We start from the raw sequence: 19,213 nt of genomic DNA on the forward strand, positions 1-19,213 counted from the left end.
CACCCACATTCCTATTGAAGTCAACATGGAAAGGTCTCTTAGCCAATTGAATGACACGATACAGATGTTTTGCTCACTTTCTCTATGTGCCTCTTTGCTTTCTTCTATTTTCCTTTTTTCCTGAGAGCTGCTTTGCAGAAGACTTTGTCAAGAGATAGCACATACCATAAGAAAAATTAGCCTACATCTTTTCAAAATTGTCCTAGTCCATTCAGACTGCTATAACAAAATAACTTAGACTGAGTGATTTATAAACAACAGAAGTTTCTCGCTCACCATTTTGGAGACCAGAAGTGCGAGATGAAGGCAGCAGCAGATTCGGTGTCTGATGAGGACTGGCTCTCAGTTTCATAGATAAGGCTGCTTCGCATCTTCACACTCCAGAAAGGCGAACAGACTCCCTTGGGCCTTTTTTTTTTTTTTCCAAGTATAATGGATACGTTTATTTACTTATCCATTTATTTATTCATTCATTTGTAATTCTCCTTTGAGCAACTACTGTTTGCAAAAAAAAAAAAAAAAAAAAAGTGTGTTATTTGCCACCAGTTTGATAAAGGAGATAACAGTTCTATATGAAAACATCTATAGTTGGTCTCACAAGCAAAGTGTGCTGGGAGAGCAAAAACAGAAGAAAAAACTTATTTTCGTATTTTCTCTTTTGAGTGACATACTATCCTCTTTAGGAGTTCAGTTTCCTACCAGTGATACAACTAGGTATTTACGTCTCCCAAATCACAGTACAAACTTTGGCAGTAGAACCTTGTTCCTCATTATCTTCTTTTTATTTTCAACTTTTATTTTGGATTCTGGGGATACATATACAGGTTTGTTACCTGGGTATATTGCATGATACCCTCAGGCCTTTTTTATAAGGGTACTAATCTCATTCATGAGGGTTCCACCCTCTGACCTAATCGTCTCCAAAAGGCCCCATTTCCTAATACCACGGAATTGAAGGTTAAGTTTCAGCATCTAAATTTGAGGGGAGCCGGGCACAGTGGCTCATGCCTGTAAACCCAGCACTTTGGGAGGCTGAGGCGGGCTGATCACTCGAGGTCAGGAGTTTGAGACCAGCCAGGCCAACATAGCCAAACCCTGTCTCTACTAAAAATACAAAAACAATTAGCCACCGTGGTGGTGTGTTCCTCTAATCCTAGCTACTTGGGAGGTTAAGGCAAGAGAATTGCTTGAGCCCGGGAGGCAGAAGTTGCAGTGAGCCGAGATCTTGCCTGGGCAAGAGAACGAGACTCCGGCTCAAAAAAATAATAAATTAATTAAAATAAAATAAATTGGGGGGGAACACAAACATTCAGACCATAGCAAAGGTCACTGGGGGTCTTCCCAGAAAAGAGAAATTTGATTCACAGATAATTTATTAATAGGTTTTTTTTTCCTGTCCTTATATACTAGAGGGAGGAACTGACTTTAAAATGTGCGTACATCATTAGGTGAAAATGTAAAGAACCTAAATCTTCAACAATATGGGACTCACTAAAAATCCATTCAGGGGACTGGGCGCAGTTGCTCACGCCTGTATTCCCAGCACTTTGGGAGGCAGAGGCAGGCAGATTATATGAGGTCAGGAGCTCGAGACCAGCCAGGCCAACATGGTGAAACCCGTCTCTATTAAAAATACAAAAATTAGCCAGGCATGGTGGCAGCCGCCCGTAATCCCAGCTATACTTGGGAGGCTGAGGCGGGAGAATCACTTGAACCCAGGAGGCGAAGGTTACAATGAGCTGAGATGACGCCATTGCACTCCAGTCCAGGTGACAGAGCAAGACTCCATCTCAAAAAAATATATAAATCAATGGATATCCATTCAGCTGAATGCTGTGCAGCCAGTTAAAAGTAGATTTTAGGCTGGTCACAGTGGCTCATGCCTGTAATCCCAACTCTTGGAGAGGCCAAGACAGGAGGATCACTTAAGGCCAGGAGTTTAAGACCAGCCTGGGCAACATAGTGAGACCCCATTTCTACAGTTTCTAAAAAACTACATAAACTTTCTAAAACCAAAAAATAAATATATATACATATATATACACACACACATACATATACACATATATATGTAATTTTTTAAAGCAGTATTTTAAAATACTATTTAATGACATGAAAAAATGGTCTTGACAATGATGATAGCTAAAATGTACTGGGTGTCAGTTTTATGCCAGGCACCTTTTTAAGTGCTTTCCTTGTGTTAATTCAACAGGTTAATACTCGCAGCAGTCTTATGTAGGAGAAACTATTGTTATCCCCATTTTAAAGGTGAGGAAACTGAGGCTCACAGCATTTACATAGTTTGCCTACAGTCAACTGATAAGAGACAGAACTAGAATTTGAACTCAGGCAATTTGGCTTTTTTAAAGCCCTCACTTAGACGTCATTACATATCTCTGTAAATTTTTTTATGAAACTAGACAAACTATTTTTAATTCATCTAGAAAAGAAAATGTGTTAAAAATAACCAATCAAATTTTGACACAGTAGAATTGGTGAACATATTCTACCAGGTAGGAAAATATGCTATAAGATATAGTAATTTTTAAAATATCACAGTGTAGCTGAAATAGAGAAGAAAGGCCGGGTGCGGTGGCTCACGCCTGTAATCCCAGCACTTTGGGAGGCCGAGACGGGCGGATCACGAGGTCAGGAGATCGAGACCATCCTGGCTAACACGGTGAAACCCCGTCTCTACTAAAAAATACAAAAAAAAAACTAGCCAGGCGAGGTGGTGGGCGCCTGTAGTCCCAGCTACTCGGGAGGCTGAGGCAGGAGAATAGTGTGAACCCAGGAGGCAGAACTTGCAGTGAGCTGAGATAGTGCCACTGGACAACAGAGAGAGACTCCATCTCAAAAAAAAAAAAAAAGAGAAGAAATAGAATAAATCAGAAGAGCATGCCACTTTTATGTTCACAGGGAGGAGACTAAATGGATACACTTAAATATTAAGAGTGATAATCACTGATAGAGGAATTAGAGATGATTTTTCTTTCATTTCTCTTTTTCGTTTGTACTTTATTTTTTTAATTTTATATAATGCCAGGAGTTCAAGACCAGCCTAGACAACATAGTGAGACCCTGTCTCTACTTAGCTGGGTGTGGTGGTGCATACCTGTAGTCCCAGCTACTCAGGAAGCTGAGTTGGGAGGATCACTTGAGCCCAGGAGTCTGAGGTTGTAGTGAGCAGTGATTATGCCACTATACTATACAGCCTGGGTGACAGAATGAGACTCTTTCTAAAATATAACAAAGAAAACCCAAATTATCTATAGTGAGCATTTTTAAATCATACAATATTAGCAAGTTTATTTTTAATGCTTTAAAACTTCAGGTTTTAACAATATTTTACTCTACGTTACTAGTGTAACATATTGCTGTTTGATTTTATGCATCATGTACCCTGGCATTTTCTAAGCTGCTTACTCTGCAGAGTTAATTTTCTAAAATGTTCAATATATCATTCATTTATTCAAGGCCTAAATTAGCCACCCACACAGAATCACTAATCCAGTCTTCCTTTTTGATAAAGACGGAGAAAAGACAATAGGATTATAGCCGTCTTCTGGCTTAGGGTTAAGGAGAAGGATTTCAGAACTTTTTACCTATTTTTAAGACCTGAATTGTTTATTGATGGTATAAAGAAAAGCTATTTATATGCGTGTGTGTGTGTGTGTGTGTGTATGAGAGAGAGCGCGCGCTTCTGTCTGAATACCTCACTGAACTCTGTAGTAAATTGTAATAGTTGTTCAATTGATTTTTTTAGTGAGACCGTGTCTCTACAAAAGAAAATTTTAAAATTAGTCAGGTATGGTGGCATGTACCTGTAGTCCCAGCTGCTCGGGAAGCTGAGGCCAGCTTGAGGCCAGGAGCTTGAGACAAGCCTGGGCAATATAGTGAAACTCTTTTTTTTTAATTAAAAAAAAAAAAAAAAATTCATGAAATGCTTGTTTTGGGGATATTGCCTCCTCTTCCCCCAAAATTTCTATATCAATGTAACTGCCAGTCTTAGTTCAAGCTGCTGTAATAAAATGCCATGAACTGGGTAGCTTAATCCAACAGAAATTTATTTTCTCACAGTTTGGTGACTGGGAAGTCCAAAACAAGGCAGTGTTTGGTGCAGTTCCTAGTGAAGGCTCCTCCTGGGAGGCTGCCTAGTTACTGCATCCTCATACGGCAGAGAAATAGAGAAATCCCTCTCTTTGTCTCTTCCTCTTCTTACAAAGCCCAGCCTATCAGAGTAAGGCCCCACCCTTATGACCTCATTTAACCTTAATTACTTCCTGAAGGCCCTGTCTCTGGGTACGGTAACATTGGGGTTAGGAGTTGTACATAGGAACTTTGCAGGGGCACCATTCAGCCCATAGTAGCACCTAAACTCTTTCCAATATCCTCAGAAATCCTATATTTAGTTTATTTTATTGCAGACAGGATTAGTTTTATCCTTTCTTGTGAAACTCTTAAAATACTCATTACTTTACAGTGTGTCGTAGAAACTTTACTTAAATTTAACCTTATGAACAATTGCTTCCTAGACGCAAAATCGAATGAAGCTAATGGCCGACAACTACGAGGATGACCACTTCAAATCCTCTCATTCCAATCAGACAAATCACAAGCCCTCCCCAGACCAGGTAAGATGGCTCTGCAATGTTTTATTAAAAAATCCACACACTTAAATTTTGAAGTGTTTTGTACTAGCATGTTGCAAATTCTGAGATACAAGATAGAAGAAGAAAAATAAATAGAATAATAAATAATAATAAATAAAAATAAAACTCTATTATTTTCAAAAAAATCACAGATTCAGTTTCTTTGTAGAAAGTTGGTGATTCTAAATATTTTAAGAGCAGATACTTGAAAGATGTGAACAACAAAGAATCCTTGAATTGGGTTGAGAAAAAAAAATTAACTTTCTCAGATATATGTACTAATAATATGTAATTTTTAACTGTCTTTACTAATTTTTAACTGTTTTGATTTTCCTTTTAAAGAAGTAGTACCTTATTAGAAAAACAAGACTCTTTCCTTGCAAGCCTAGTGAGGCACAGTTTTTAGGTTATTTCTGTTTAATTGCAAATTATGAACTCTCTGCTCATTACCTATTAAAAGTGAAGATTGAAACTTAGTTCTTCACTCCCTATCCTTGTGGATCCCTCCAGCATGACATGCTTAAGGAAAATTGTGGCCTTCAACTTCTCATCAACACACAAGAGACATTGATGAAGCTGAGGGGAACCATATTCAATTCTAGTTTCTTGGAAAAAGGGAGCTCTCCCCAAATCTTGAAAATGATGGATGGGAGAGAGTGGTGAACAGATTACCTCATATCCCATTGCCAAAAATCAAATTTTAACATCTCTATCACACCCAGCCTTAAAATATATAGCTAAGGGGAAAAAAAAAATAGTCGAGTAATTACATCCATATGACTAAAGCATCAAGGAAAACTTTCCTGCTAAACATCTCTACTAAATAATAGCTATGACATTGTCTTAGCAGAAGCAGCAGAGATAGTGCAGATGAAAGCAGCAATGGTATTCAAATTGCCGTTGCTTCTAAGATTCAGAAGGTATAGTCCGTCCTATTATGATGACATTTAGTAAGCCAGTTGAGGCAAACCTTGTATTTTAGAAGGAAAACAGTATAAATATGTAATGTGGGCAAAATGGAGAGCTATCTGCCTGGTGTCAGCAGTCTTTCCCTGCCAAGAGACCATTTTACCTTTTCTGCCTGCTCCCTGATGCCTGGAACTGAATCTGTGCCAGGGGATATAAGATGCATGTTTCATTCCACATGAAAACAGGTTTTTGATAATATAGAGAACCGGATGTCTGGAGTAGGAAGAGGGAAACAGAGAAAGGTTGAAGGAAAAGCAAAACATAAGGAAAACCCTCCAACTTGATAATTTTGCCCAGATCCAGCCCTGAGATAGAGATGGCATCTTGGAAAGTAGGAAGAATAGAAGTATAATGACAAACTACAGTTGTTCCTCTGTATCCTCGGGGGATTGGTTTCAGGACAAACCCACTCACAAATACCAAAATCCATGGTTGCTCAAGTCCCTTATATAAAATGGCATGGTATTTGCATATAAGCTATACACATCCTCCCGTATACTTTTGTTTTGTTTAGTTTTGTTTTGTTTTATTTTGTTTTGTTTTTGAGACGGAGTCTTGCTCTGTTGCCCAGGCTGGAGTGCAGTGGCATGATCTCAGCTCACTGCAACCTCTGCCTCCTGGGTTCAAGTGATTCTCCTGCCTCAGCCTTCTGAGTAGCTGGGATTACAGGCACCTGCCACCACGCCTGGCTAATTTCTGTATTTTAGTAGAGACAGGGTTTCACCATGCGGCCAGGCTGGTCTCGAACTCCTGACCTCAGGTGATCTGCCCGCCTTGGCCTCCCAAAGTGCTGGGATTACAGGTATGAGCCACCGCACCCAGACCCTCCCATATACTTTAAATCATCTTTAGATTACTTATAACCTAATACAATGTAAATACTGTGTAAATAGTTGTTATACTATATTTTTAAAATTTTATGTATTAATGCATTGTTATTTTTATTGATTTTTATATATATGTATGTATATGTATGTATTTCATCCGCAGTTGGTTGAATCCACAGATGTGGAACCTGCAGATACAGAGGACCGACAGTAACTACTAATTTTGATAGTTTAGGGAATTAGAATATGTTTAAGAGAGTCAAGAAATTATCTTCTGCGACATTATGCTTACGTCTTTGTTTTAAATACTAACCACCTCTTTTTCATTCCATGCTGCTCTGGGGCATTGCCCCCTTGTCATCTCTCTCCCTGTAGGATGAGGAGGAGGGTATATGGGCATAGCCAATCAGAGGCTCTTAGTTCAGCCATTTTGTTCAGAACGGTGAGAAACAGCTTTCCTTGACTATAGAAATGGTTTTTGTTTGTTTTCATTTTTCTTTTTACACAGTAACTCTCACATCTCATTTCTCTGTAATTCATGAAATCCTGGTGTGCTTTCTGTTTTTTCATTTTCACGTGATTTTTGTGTGTATTGCTGTGCTTCTGACATAGTGGGGTTTGGATTTTGTGGCTTTTTTTTTTTTTTCTCGTGTGTTAATAGTCACTTCTATAATTTCTTTTCATACATTTTTGGGAGAACTTCTAGGACATGTAACTAAATTTCTCCAGTTGTGATTTTATTAATTACCCTTTCTAGGGTGATTTTACAGTGTCCTGGCAAGGTCTGTAGTAACTTTATATGAAACTGGCAATAGAAAATTGAACAAGTACTTTGCCCAGTGGCCTAAGTTTGACATATACTTTTTATGATGATTAATTGTAAATACATGGTGTTTAAAAAAAAAAATGCACTGTGAACTAAAACCTCGTTTTATTTCTATCTCTAGAAGAATGAACTCTCACAGTCAGCACCTAGGATGCAGCCCCTGGGGCTTTGACGTTACGCTCAAACTATCCCTAAAAATAGGGAGGAGCAAAGTAAAGGAAGACTTTTTTTTAGAAGTCATTCAAAAATTCTTTTCCCTCCGTTTTCATGGATTGCTGCTGCGTTCAACAGTTGCCAGGACACTGTCTAGCTTCTCCTTTTCAGGCCAATTGGCTGGAAAGTATAGTCCAGCTGTGGCAGTATCTCCCTTTGATCTGATGCCCTTGAGGTTTGACTAAGGAAATCCTTTTCTTAGAAAAAGTAACAATTATGATTAATATGTTCACACATATTGGTGGCCTGGCACCCTGGATTCATGCCCATGCTTATCAGTAATCTCACTCCCTTGGAGTCAGTTCTCCCTGAAATGTCTTTGTCTTGGTGTTAAACTGCTTAAAATGATGAGGACATGTGTAGACCTTTTAACTGTTGAACACAACCAAGAAGGATGGAGAGGTAAGTTGTGGAAAGGGGCAATGCACTGTGACGTGGGAAGCTGTCCAGATGGCTTTATCCTGAGGGCATGAATGAGGTTGAAATGCACTGGATCAGGCCGGGTGCGGTGGCTCACACCTGTAATCCCAGCACTTTGGGAGGCCGAGGCGGGTGGATCACAAGGTCAGGAGATCGAGGCCATCCTGGCTAACACAGTGAAACCCTGTCTCTACTAAAAATACAAAAATATTAGCCAGGCGTGGTGGCGGGTGCCTGTAGTCCCAGCTACTCGGGAGGCTGAGGCAGGAGAATGCCGTGAACCCGGGAGGTGGAGCTTGCAGTGAGCCGAGATCACGCCACTGCACCCTAGCCCGAGCAACAGAGCAAGACTCCGTCTCAAAAAAAAAAAAAAGAAATGCACTGGATCAACCAGAAAGCTCTTCAGGTTAGAATGCTGCATGTCAGAGAAAGTTAACGCTGAGAGCAATCAGTGTGCTGATTTATCTGCACTCTGCAAGGGTGGGTATTTGTCATCATCAAGCATGTGAGGCCATGCAGTAGCTGGATGTAGTCTACTGGTCTCTTAGAAATGAGCATGCCTCTACCTTGTCTGTTTTGGCAGAACACAGGAGCTTCTTAGCTTCCCTGAGCTGGAAGCACCACACACGTGGACATGATGACATTTTTGTTGCAAATCCTTTTTCTGGCCAATCAGAGGAAGCCCGTTGATATTCTAGGCAACAGGCCCACAGGTAACTTCACCAGGAGACTAAAAAGTCAACAAACCAGCACATAAACTTGTTCCTGAAATCTTCATTTTCCTTTCTCTACCAAAATGGAATAACTCTTAGCTTTTTCCAATTATCACACCGTTGAGCATATTGCACTAATATATTAATTTTCACTGGTTTAACACCATGCAATTGCAATTAGCCGGCCATAACTGGAGTTTCTATGATATGGAGTTTCCCATTTTATAAAATGTGCTGTAAACCTCATTATATGATAAGGATTTTACCTGAAGAAGTGCACGAGTGACCCTTAAAACACTGCAGAAGTTTTGACTGGCTATCCACTTTCCTTCTCCTGTTTCCTTACTAATTCTACCGAAAATCGATTTTCTTTAAAAATTCAAACTTTTGAAATTGATGATTTACCTTATCAAACTTAAGAACATATACTTTGCATCTAAAACATTTTCTAGGATACCAATATATACTGATCAAGTATGAGCCTTCCTTGATATAATCCATAGATGGGAAGAGAACCATAGATGTACTGAACTGAAAAGGATTCTGGAGTTAGGCCATTTCAGGAGAGGTGGTAAAGCATAAAGCTTGAGAGTGTAGGCTTTGGAGCAGGATGCCTATGTTCAGATTCTAACACCACCATGTACCAGCTTCTGATTTGGACAAGGTATGTAATCGCGCTGCACTTCAGTTTCTTCATCTTTAGGATGGAGGTTGTTGTGGGGAGTAGATAAGTTGTGAGGCACATGGACTCCGGAGCCAGACTGCACAGCTTTGAATCTAGACCTCTCCACCTGCCCTGTAACCTTGGAAAAGTAACTTAAACTCCCTGAACCCCAATTCCTTTATCTAAAAAATGGATTTATTAATAATGCCTACTTTATAGGATTAATGGATAGATTAATAGGTTGATATCTGTAGAATGCTTTGAACAGTACTGTACATGCTCTTATTCCATGCTGTTATTATTTCGATTGTCGCTGTTGTCATCATTAACTTAGATTCATCTCCAGGAAATAGTAAGCTTTCAAGAAGTGTTAGTTACTGTTGTTATTAACCTCATCATCTAATCCCGTGCCCTCATTTTATAGGTCAGGATGCAAAACAAAGATTTCAAAGTTGTGACTTAAGGTCCCCAGGCTTTTCTGTGGTCTGGAAGGAAGAACTAGTATCTGACAGTAGAAGAGATAGTAAAGACATATTGATGGCGATAGCTCTCTTTCATCACCACAAGTTTTATCTCCTATATGTTGAGGAATCTTTTCCTTTGGGAAAACACCTTGAATTTTATAAAGAAATTCCCTATGAGATGACATTTAGTCAGTGAAATCTGGGAAAACATTAGCTCTCAAGCAGCCCTCCTAAGACACACAGACTGAAGCCAGGACTGCCTCCACTCAGAAAAAATAACAGTTCCTTCACTCTCCTCTTGGCCTGTAGAAAATCTGAGTGAGGGCCAGACTCAGTGGCTCACACCTGTAATCCCAGCACTTTGGGAGGCCGAGGCAGGCAGATCAGTTGAAGCCAGGAGTTTGAGACCAGCCTGGCCAGCATGACAAAACCCCATCTCTACTGAAAATACAAAAACTAGCTGGGTGTGGTGGCGCGCACCTGTAGTCCCAGCTACTCAGGAGACTGAGACAAGGATCACTTGAACCTTGGGGGCAGAGGTTGCAATGAGCCGAGATCGCGGCACTGCACTCCAGCCTGAGTGAAAGAGCGAGACTGTCTCAAAAAAAAAAAAAAGAAAAAAGAAACTGGTTCTCTCTCTCACATGTCCTTCTGCTCAGACATTCATGTTAGGTGTTTTAAGTTCAATAACTAAGTAGAATGTGAGCATGATTTGATAATAGTTATATAACTATTCAATAAATCACTTGAATCAATGTCTATTGTAATGTGTTTAAATTGCATTGGGTGCTATAGCTATGAAGTCTTGTATAACTGTCTCAGTCAGCTCAGGCTGCTATTGAAAATATCGTAGACTGAATGGCTTAAGCCAGCAGTCCCCAACCTTTTTGGCACCAGGAGCAGGTTTCATAGAAGACAATTTTTCCACAACAGGGAGTTGGGGGAGATGGCTTTATGAAACTCTTCTACCTGACATCATCAGGCATCAGATTCTCATCAGGAGCACTCAACCTGGATCCCTCCCTGCACAGTTCACAACAGGGTTCATGCTCCTCTGAGAATTCCATGCCGACGCTGATCTGACAGGAGGCAGAGCTCAGGCTGTGATGCCCACTTGCCTGCCTCTCCTCTCCTACTGTGCAGCACAGTTCAAACAGGCCGCGGACAGGTACTGGGTCATGGCCCCAACAAACGTTTATTTTTTACAGTTCTAGAGGCTGAAAGTCTGAGGTCAGGATCCCCCAGCATGGTCAGGTGTTTGGTGAGGGCCCTCTTCCTACTTTGCAGATAGCTGGCTTCTCACTGTGTCTTCACAGGGCTAAGAGAGACAGGAAGCCAGCTGTCTCATGGTTCTTTTTATAAAGGCACCTATTCTATCATGAGGACTCCACCCTCATGACCTGATAACCTCCCCGAAGCCATCCAGGTACCATCATATTGGAGATTAGGGTTTCAACATACGAATTTTGAGAGGACACAAACGTTCAGTTCATAGCAATAACGTTGCTGACTCATAGAACTCAGTGGTGCAAATCTTAGTCTCAGCCCAATAGGGAGTTCCAGAGCAAAGATTTCCTATGTAAGTTAGTTTATCCATGCCACTCTCTATCCATTTACTGTAAGTTTTCTTCTTTTTTCTTTATCCTTTCTTCTCCTCCTTCCCACCTCCCTTTACCCTCCCTCCTCCTCCTCCCTCCTTAGAGTAGAATGTAGGCCCCATGAGGACAGGGACTTTAATATGCTTATTTATGTATTCCCATCATCTAAATAAATGCCCAGGATATAGTAGGTTCTCAGTAAATATATGCGTGTGTGTGTGTCTGTGTGTGTGTGTGTTTATTTCGTTAACTACTGAATTCACAAAAATCCAGAAAAGTAGAAGTAAGTTTGCATTGAAACCAGGAGCATAGAAATTGGTTGTCAGCTTTATTATCAGCACTGCTATTACTAGAAAGGGAAGATAAGAAAGACGAATAGAAACAAAAGAATTTTAGAGAAACGTTGAGAATTTAAAGGAAAATCATAATGAAGTCCTAGAGTCTGCCTCCTAAAATTTGACACTGAATATAATGGAGTTGAATGTAACTCTGAAATCTTTTTCATTCCTTCCGGTAACCTGTGGTTCTTAGCCATTAAGAAGAGCAGCCTGTGCTCTTTCTGGACTTCACCCTGTGGAGCAGTTTGTGTGAACTGGTGGTTGGTCCCTCCAGTAAAGGATGCACCTACCAAGGGCCTTAGAAGTTGGTCTTGGTCTAAGAACCTGCCACTTACTAAAATCTGGAGATGGCCTAACTGTTGGATCAGCCCTGTAGCATCTCAGAACAGGATTTGGACCAGTATGCTAGACTTTTCATTTTTCATTAGAAATGATGTAAATATTAACACAGATTTTTAAGACAAGTGTTATACAGCAAGTGTCTCCTTCTCTTTTGGCATTTCCTTTTTGTCCATCTTAGCAGAGTTGTCAATGTGTTTATCAGTTTGAACCATCCTAAAATTATTCTCACTGCAATAGTGCAACAATGGAAGCTTTAAATCTCTAGAGAATACATCCGCAGAAGGGAGGTGTTAAATTATCTTGCAGAATTAAATGGTGCAGTGAATTGCACTATTGTCCTGGTATAGAGAAAATGGTCCAAAAACCAGTTTGGGCCAATATCAAGACTGACTTTTGATATCACTAGACAAGGAAGAATTTTATCTATTTTCAGAAGTGGATCAGAGATTTTAGCAAGAAACTTCTCTCCTGGAAAGCTTAGCACAAAGCCGGTGAAATTCAAGAAGCACAAGGATCTAGCTGCAGAGAAATAGGAGGGAGAAAATGAATATTTATTAAGCATTTACTACGGGCCCAGCACTTTCATATATCTTATCGCACACAGAGCTCATAGACGTTAAATAATTTTCCAAGATTACACAGCTAACAAATGGCAAATATTTAAACCCAGGACAGACTCCAGACCCCCTGCTCTTTCCATTACACCATACAGAAAGAGGAGTCTTCCATTTTCCAGTCTAGTTCCTTGGACATAGTAGACACTCCGTAAAAACGTGTTGAATTGAATTGCATTCCTAACTGGGGAAGTAAGAAAATGGTCTTTGCTGGGAAGAAATATCTGTAGGTTACCCAAGGCAGTCCCTCACTGAAAGGAAGCTAAGCGGTTTCTGACTTCACTGAGACATGTGACTAACCAGGAATCTAGTGAGGAATTTGGAACTATAGAAGGGAGAAAAAGGGGGTCTTGGAGGTTGAATAAAGTTTGGGAAGATGAAACAGGAAAAGAAAAGTATTTCAGATAGGAACTAACTTCCAGGAGTTCCAACCTAAGAAAGAGAATGTGATGTGTAGGGGCTGGTGAGGAAACCAGCCCAACTGAAACAGAGGGTGTCTGTCCTTTGATTCGTTCCATGGTTACCCCCCACCCACACTTCTGTTTTAATATTGGGCACCATAATTCAAGAGACTAACTACAAATGTGAGGCGTTCACAAGAACAGTTGCGTATTGAGCTTTACAGAGGATTAAAGTAGTGATCCGCTTTCTTTGGACATTGTCTGAATCACTGTCTTCTGAGTTCATTGTCCCTTCATCTAGTTCTGTTGCTTTCAGGTCCTGGTCAGAAGGTGGGCTTTGGAACCAGATTACTTGGTTTCAAATTTCTGTGTACCTCACTTTCTTCATTTGTAAAATCAGGATAATAATATACCTGCCCCGGAGGGCTATTTGATGATTAAATAAAGTAATATAAATCCCTTAAAACAGAACGATGCTTTTACATGTCAGTAGTTGGTCAGTTAATGTTAGCTATTAACTGGCTTTAACCTGAAGGCACAGGCTGACCACTTACAGCATTAATACCCTTCCCGCTTTTCTCTTTCCCCTCCCTTCCTCACTTTCTCTGTCTTCCTCTCAGCTTCACTTAATGGGAGGATTGAATAAGAGTTCCTTACTCTTCAACTCTGGATTCAAACTATTCTTGCACCACCTGAACTCCAGTTTAATAGTGTTCCCTCTATATGCTCAGAAATGTCTTTAACTAGTTTATTGTTTGACCTCGGCACACTACCTGATTTCTGCTTTTCCGGTTTCTCTTCTTCCCTCCTCTCCACAAAGAAATTTAAAATCCTCATTTCTGCTTTTCACTATTTTCCAGAGGGTTCACTCCCTTTCCACCTCATCCTTCTGCCCTGGATTCTCACCAACTGTCTCAGAACTCTGCCCACTGCTATTACAAGCCAAGCTTTCCACCAGCCCTTTTTGCATACCATACTTAGCCGGTCCCTTCTGTGGGCCTCTGTCTTCGCTGAGCCACCATCTCTTCTCATGAGCATATACTCATACACTGAAACATAAAAACAGTTTTGCTGCTGCAGCTTTTTTTTTTTTTTTTCCTGGTCCCAAGCAGCTTGAACCTATGTCAAATCAAAAAAGATTCTGTAAGCCGGGCACGGTGGCTCACACCTGTAATCCCAGCACTTAAGGAGGCCGAGGCGGGCAGATCACCCTAAGGTCAGGAGTTCGAAAGCAGCCTGGCCACCATGGCAAAACCGTGTCTCTACTAAAAATGTAAAAATTAGCCGGGTGTGGTGGAGCATGCCTGTAATCCCAGCCACTCGGGAGGCTGAGGCAGGAGAATCGCTTGAACCCGGGAGGCGGAGGTTGCAGTGAGCTGAGATGACGCCACTGCACTCCAGCCTGGGCGACAGAGCAAGACTCCATCTCAAAAAAAAAAAGATTTTGAAAAAGAGTTATTTTTGACAAAGACATTGGGAAATAAAGACTAAATGATCCGTGATGCTAGTAGTTCCCCTTTAAAGAATACCTAGTGAGCGCCAAACACGGAGCTTGCAAGTTTATAAGCACATTGTAAGCATGTTTTCGTGGAAACCAATGTAACAATTCTAAGAGATAGGTACCATTTTCATTATTTTACTGCTGAGGAAACTGAACCATGGAGAAGTTAGCTTACTTATCCAAGTTCACATACCCAGTACACAGTAGAAGCCAGATTTGAAGCCAGATATGTCTGGTTATATCAAAACTTGACCCACCTCTGATAAGGAAGCAAAGCTAGAAGCATTTTTAAAAGAGGTTATTATGCCTTTGTGTCCATACTGATTACAAGAGAAAGGAGAGTAAATGATGGAATTCAGGATATGCTACCCCAAAATATGGCACCTTGGCACTGGATAAAACAACAGAAGCAGGAAGGTCTCTCTGACCTTCTCCTCACCCTTCTTGCCTGAAGCAAGTGATAAAAGAATTTTCTGACCTGCCCCTAAAGTAAGTCATAAAACCTTCATTGCAGAGGTACTCACCCCATAGCTGGAGGAAAAGAATGTCCTTATCTCTGAAGACAGAGGAACACAAAGAACAGCAAACAGGCCTTGCCCAGTTTATTACTATTATTAGATTATACTCTTTGTCCTCAAATCCATTTCTCCGTGACTGTCTACTCTTCATCTTAGTATAAAAATACACAGATTTCCTTTTTTGAAGTCTTCATTTCTTTCTTGCTTTCTTTTTTTTTTTTTTTTTAGAGACAGTCTCTCTCTCTCTGTCGCTCAGACTGGAGTGTAGTGGCATGATCATAGCTTACTGTAGCCTCAGACTCGTGGGCTCAAGGGATCCTCTTGCCTCAGACTCCTGAGTAGCAGGGACTACAGGCGTGTACCACCATGCCCTGCTAAATTTTGTATTTTTTAGTAGAAGCAGGGTCTCACTATGTTGCCCAGGCTGGTCTCAAACTCCTGGGTTCAAGCAATCCTCCCACCTCCGCCTCCCAAAGTTCTGTGATTACAGGCCTGAGCCACAGAGCCCGGCTGAGGTCTTCATTTCCGAAGGCTCCCATGTTACATAAAACTTACAGTAAATAAATGTGTATGTTTTTCTCTTGCTAGTCTCTGTTATAGGGTTCTCCCCCATTAACCTAGCAGTGGATGAAAAAAGAAAATCTCTTCTGCCCTAAGAATATTCCCATAAGAATATCCAATTATAAATAATGAAGACTAACAATAAACTCCTTTTAAAATCTGAGTAGAAAGGGACCCCATAGTAGCAATGTGTGTATGTTGGACTAATTTGTAACTATTCTCCTAAGTGTTTACCTTAATCTTTCTGATAATGCATTTTAGGATTGGTATACTACAAATGTGCTTTTTCTCCAAAATTATAAATCCTGGATGCATTCATTTATGTAGATATGACATACCTTTCTTGCTTCAAATATCAATAACATGTAGTGTAAGAAGCCTCCAAGGGTGTGGTCTTTTTAAAGCTGGAACTCACATCCTTTATTCTATCTAGTAAGCCATCTCTCAGGTCTCATTCTTGAGAGGAAAAAAAAAAGCTGACAATAAAATAAATGTCTACATTTAAATTTATTTTTCCCGTAGTGTTTCATATCAAAATGGAAGCCATGTTTTTCATCGTTTCATTCAAGACATAAAACCTTGTGAAAAACCAAAGTAATGGAGGAAATGAGGAATTGTTGTTTAATGGATGTAGAGTTTTAGTTTTGCAAGATGAAAAAGTTCTGGAGAATGGTTGCACAACAATGTGAATGTATTTAGCACTCGTAAACTGTGCACTTCAAATGGTTAAGATGGTGAATTTTATGTTAGGTGTATTTTACTATAATTTTAAAACTTTCCTAATTAAAAAAGAAGTAATGCTGATTTTCTGGCAAAAAAAAAAAAAAAAAAAAAAAAGATGTGTTCAAAACATGCACTGAATATTATTTGGAAAAGTTTTCTTAGTGAAGAGAAAGAGGCAACTTCCTCTTTCCTAGGTAAACATTTCAAGGTTTTGAAATGGAAAAGAACTGCCCATGAGGCTTTGATTTAGCCTTTTGTTCTCTGCTTGGGAACTGGGCTGTTTGTTTGTTTATTTAACTGGTTGCTTTATTAGCGTAGTAAAGCATTACACTGTTTGTTCTTCCTTGATTTGAACTGCTCAGAAGTCTTTAATCATTTGCATAATTTATTATTTTTAAATACGTTCACATTCAGCATTTCCTTTAACAAAGATACACACCTATACCTTTTACAAAGACTGAACATTTAGGCAACTTGACAGCTACAAACTGAGCTTTTTAATGAATTGAAGCACTTTTCATTCAATAGACAAATTTGGGGACCATCTTTTAGAAATTGGATCCAGAAAAATATTCTGAACCAGGGACTGACTCTTAAATAATTTCCCAACATCAATTAAATGAGATTTTTCCTTTTTTTTTTTTTTTAACATTTTTTGTTTTGCTTAATGCGGTTAAACTTTTTTTTGAGACAGAGTCTCTCTCTGTCACCCAGGCTGGAGTGCAGTGCCTGGATCTTGGCTCACTGCAAGCTCCGCCTCCCGAGTTCACACCGTTCTCCTGCCTCAGCCGCCCAAGTACCTGGGACTACAGACACCCGCCACCTTGCCTGGCTAATGTTTTGTATTTTTAGTAAAGATGGGGTTTCACTGTGTTAGCCAGGATGGTCTCAATCTCCTGACCTTGTGATCCACCCACCTCGGCCCCCCAAAGTGCTGGGATTACAGGTGTGATCCACCGCACCCGGCCGAGGTTAAACTTTTCAGCAAAACTCTACAGGAAAGTTATCTGGAACTCTTGACAAAATGAGTGTATTTCTTTGTGAGAAGAACAGTGTGTGGAGTGCAAGGGTATGCATTTATTGGTTTACTTCCCCAAGCCCAGTGTTTGTGTTTGTTTGTTTTTGGTATTTTGGGGTTTTTTTAAATTATAAAGCACTATATTGTTATATTTAAATCTTTTCCTTTATTATTATTTTAAAATTGACATCTAATAATTTTACATGTTTGTGGGGTACAGTGACATTTTGACAAATGTGTATAATGTATAATGCTCAAATCAGGGTAATTAGCATATCTATCACCTCAGACATGTATCATTTCTTTGTGTTGGGAACATTTAAAATTCAGTCTTCTAGCTATTGAAAAACACATAACAAATTGTTGTTAATTACAGTCATGTTATAGTGCTATAGAACACTAGAACTTGTTCCTCCCATCTACCTGTACTTTTACTCACTCAGCGGATTCTTCTCACCCACTGCACAGAAAAGCCAATACACTGAGACAGAAGCATTACAGTAGAGAAAGAGTTTAATTATCTCAAGGCCGCTGATCAGAGGACGAGAGATATTTCTCAAATCTGCCTCCCCAAGAGTTCAGAGGCTAGGGTTTTCCAGGATAATTTAGCAGGCTGAGGGCCAGGGAATGGGTACTGCTGATTGGTTGGGGTTGAGATCATAGAGGTGTCAGAAACTATCGTTATACACTAAGTCAGTTTCTAGATGGGGGTCACAAGACCAGTTGAGTCAGTTCCTTGGTATGAATGACAGGTCCGAGTGGAGTCAGTTGGTTGCCGGAATGCAAAAGTCTCAAAAATATCTTAAAGACCAATCTTAGGTTTTACAACAGTGATGTTATCTGTAGGAGCAATTGGGGAAGTTACAAATTTTGTAACCTCCAGCTACATGACTCTTGATGAGTAAGCAATTTTAGAAAAGTAAGCTGGGGAACAGGCTGGGCACGGTGGCTCATGCCTGTAATCCTGACACTTTGGGAGGCTGAGGTGGGTGGATCATGAGGTCAAGAGATCGAGACCATCCTGGCCAACATGGTGAAACCCCATGTCTACTAAAAATACAAAAAAATTCAGCTGGGTACGGTGGCACGTGCCTGTAGTCCCAGCTACTTGGGAGGCTGAGGCAGGAGAATTGCTTGAACCAGGGAGGCAGAGGTTGTAGTGAGCCGAGATCGTGCCACTGCACTCCAGCCTGGTGACACAGCAAGAGTCCGTCTCAAAAAAAAAAAAAACAGTAAGCTAGGGAACAATGGCTGGTTATCATTTAACTACACCTACGTCTTAGAGGAATTCAGTCTTTTCTCATAATCCTAACCTTGTGGCCTTTCATTCATCTCACAAAGATGGTTTCAGCCCCCAGAGGGGGTCAGCTTGCAGAGGACCGATTATCATTTTTGCTGCAAAGTTAAACTATAAACTAAATTCCTCCCATAGTTAGCTTGGCCTATGCCCAGGAATGAGCAAGGGGAGTGAGCTTGTGAGGTTAGAAGCAAGATGGAGTCGGTTAGGTTAGATTTCTCTCACTTTTATAATTCTTGCAGAAGCAATTTTATATTCATTCACCCACCTCTGGCTTTCCCCTTCCCCCTACCCTTCCTGGCCTCTAGTAATCACTATTCTACTCTCTGTTTCTGTGAGATCAACTTTTTAAGCTTCTGCACATGAATGAGAACATATGGTATTTATCTCTCTGTGCCTGACTTTTTCACCTAACATATTGTCCTCCCAGCTCATCCATGTTGCTGAAATTACAGTTTCATTCTTTTTTTTTTTTTTTGTCACTAAATAGCATTCCATTTTATATATATTTGCCACATTTCTCCATTCATCTGTTGATGGATACTTAGGTTAGT

At 40.2% G+C, this 19,213-nt stretch overlaps 1 protein-coding gene across 6 annotated transcripts in view; it reads left to right on the forward strand.

The window, feature by feature from the left end:
• The window catches only part of ERC1 (ELKS/RAB6-interacting/CAST family member 1), a 540,835-nt gene that overhangs the window by 437,347 nt on the left and 84,275 nt on the right, over positions 1-19,213 (forward strand). For all 6 annotated transcript variants that reach the window (XM_030938664.1, XM_010363554.2, XM_010363555.2 and 3 more), the window contains one exon: positions 4,536-4,634. In XM_030938664.1, the coding sequence (XP_030794524.1) occupies positions 4,536-4,634 (99 nt within the window). The remainder of the gene's footprint in view (positions 1-4,535; positions 4,635-19,213) is intronic.

The sequence above is a fragment of the Rhinopithecus roxellana genome, chromosome 10 (genome assembly GCF_007565055.1).
Source record: "Rhinopithecus roxellana isolate Shanxi Qingling chromosome 10, ASM756505v1, whole genome shotgun sequence".
Lineage (NCBI taxonomy): Eukaryota > Metazoa > Chordata > Mammalia > Primates > Cercopithecidae > Rhinopithecus > Rhinopithecus roxellana.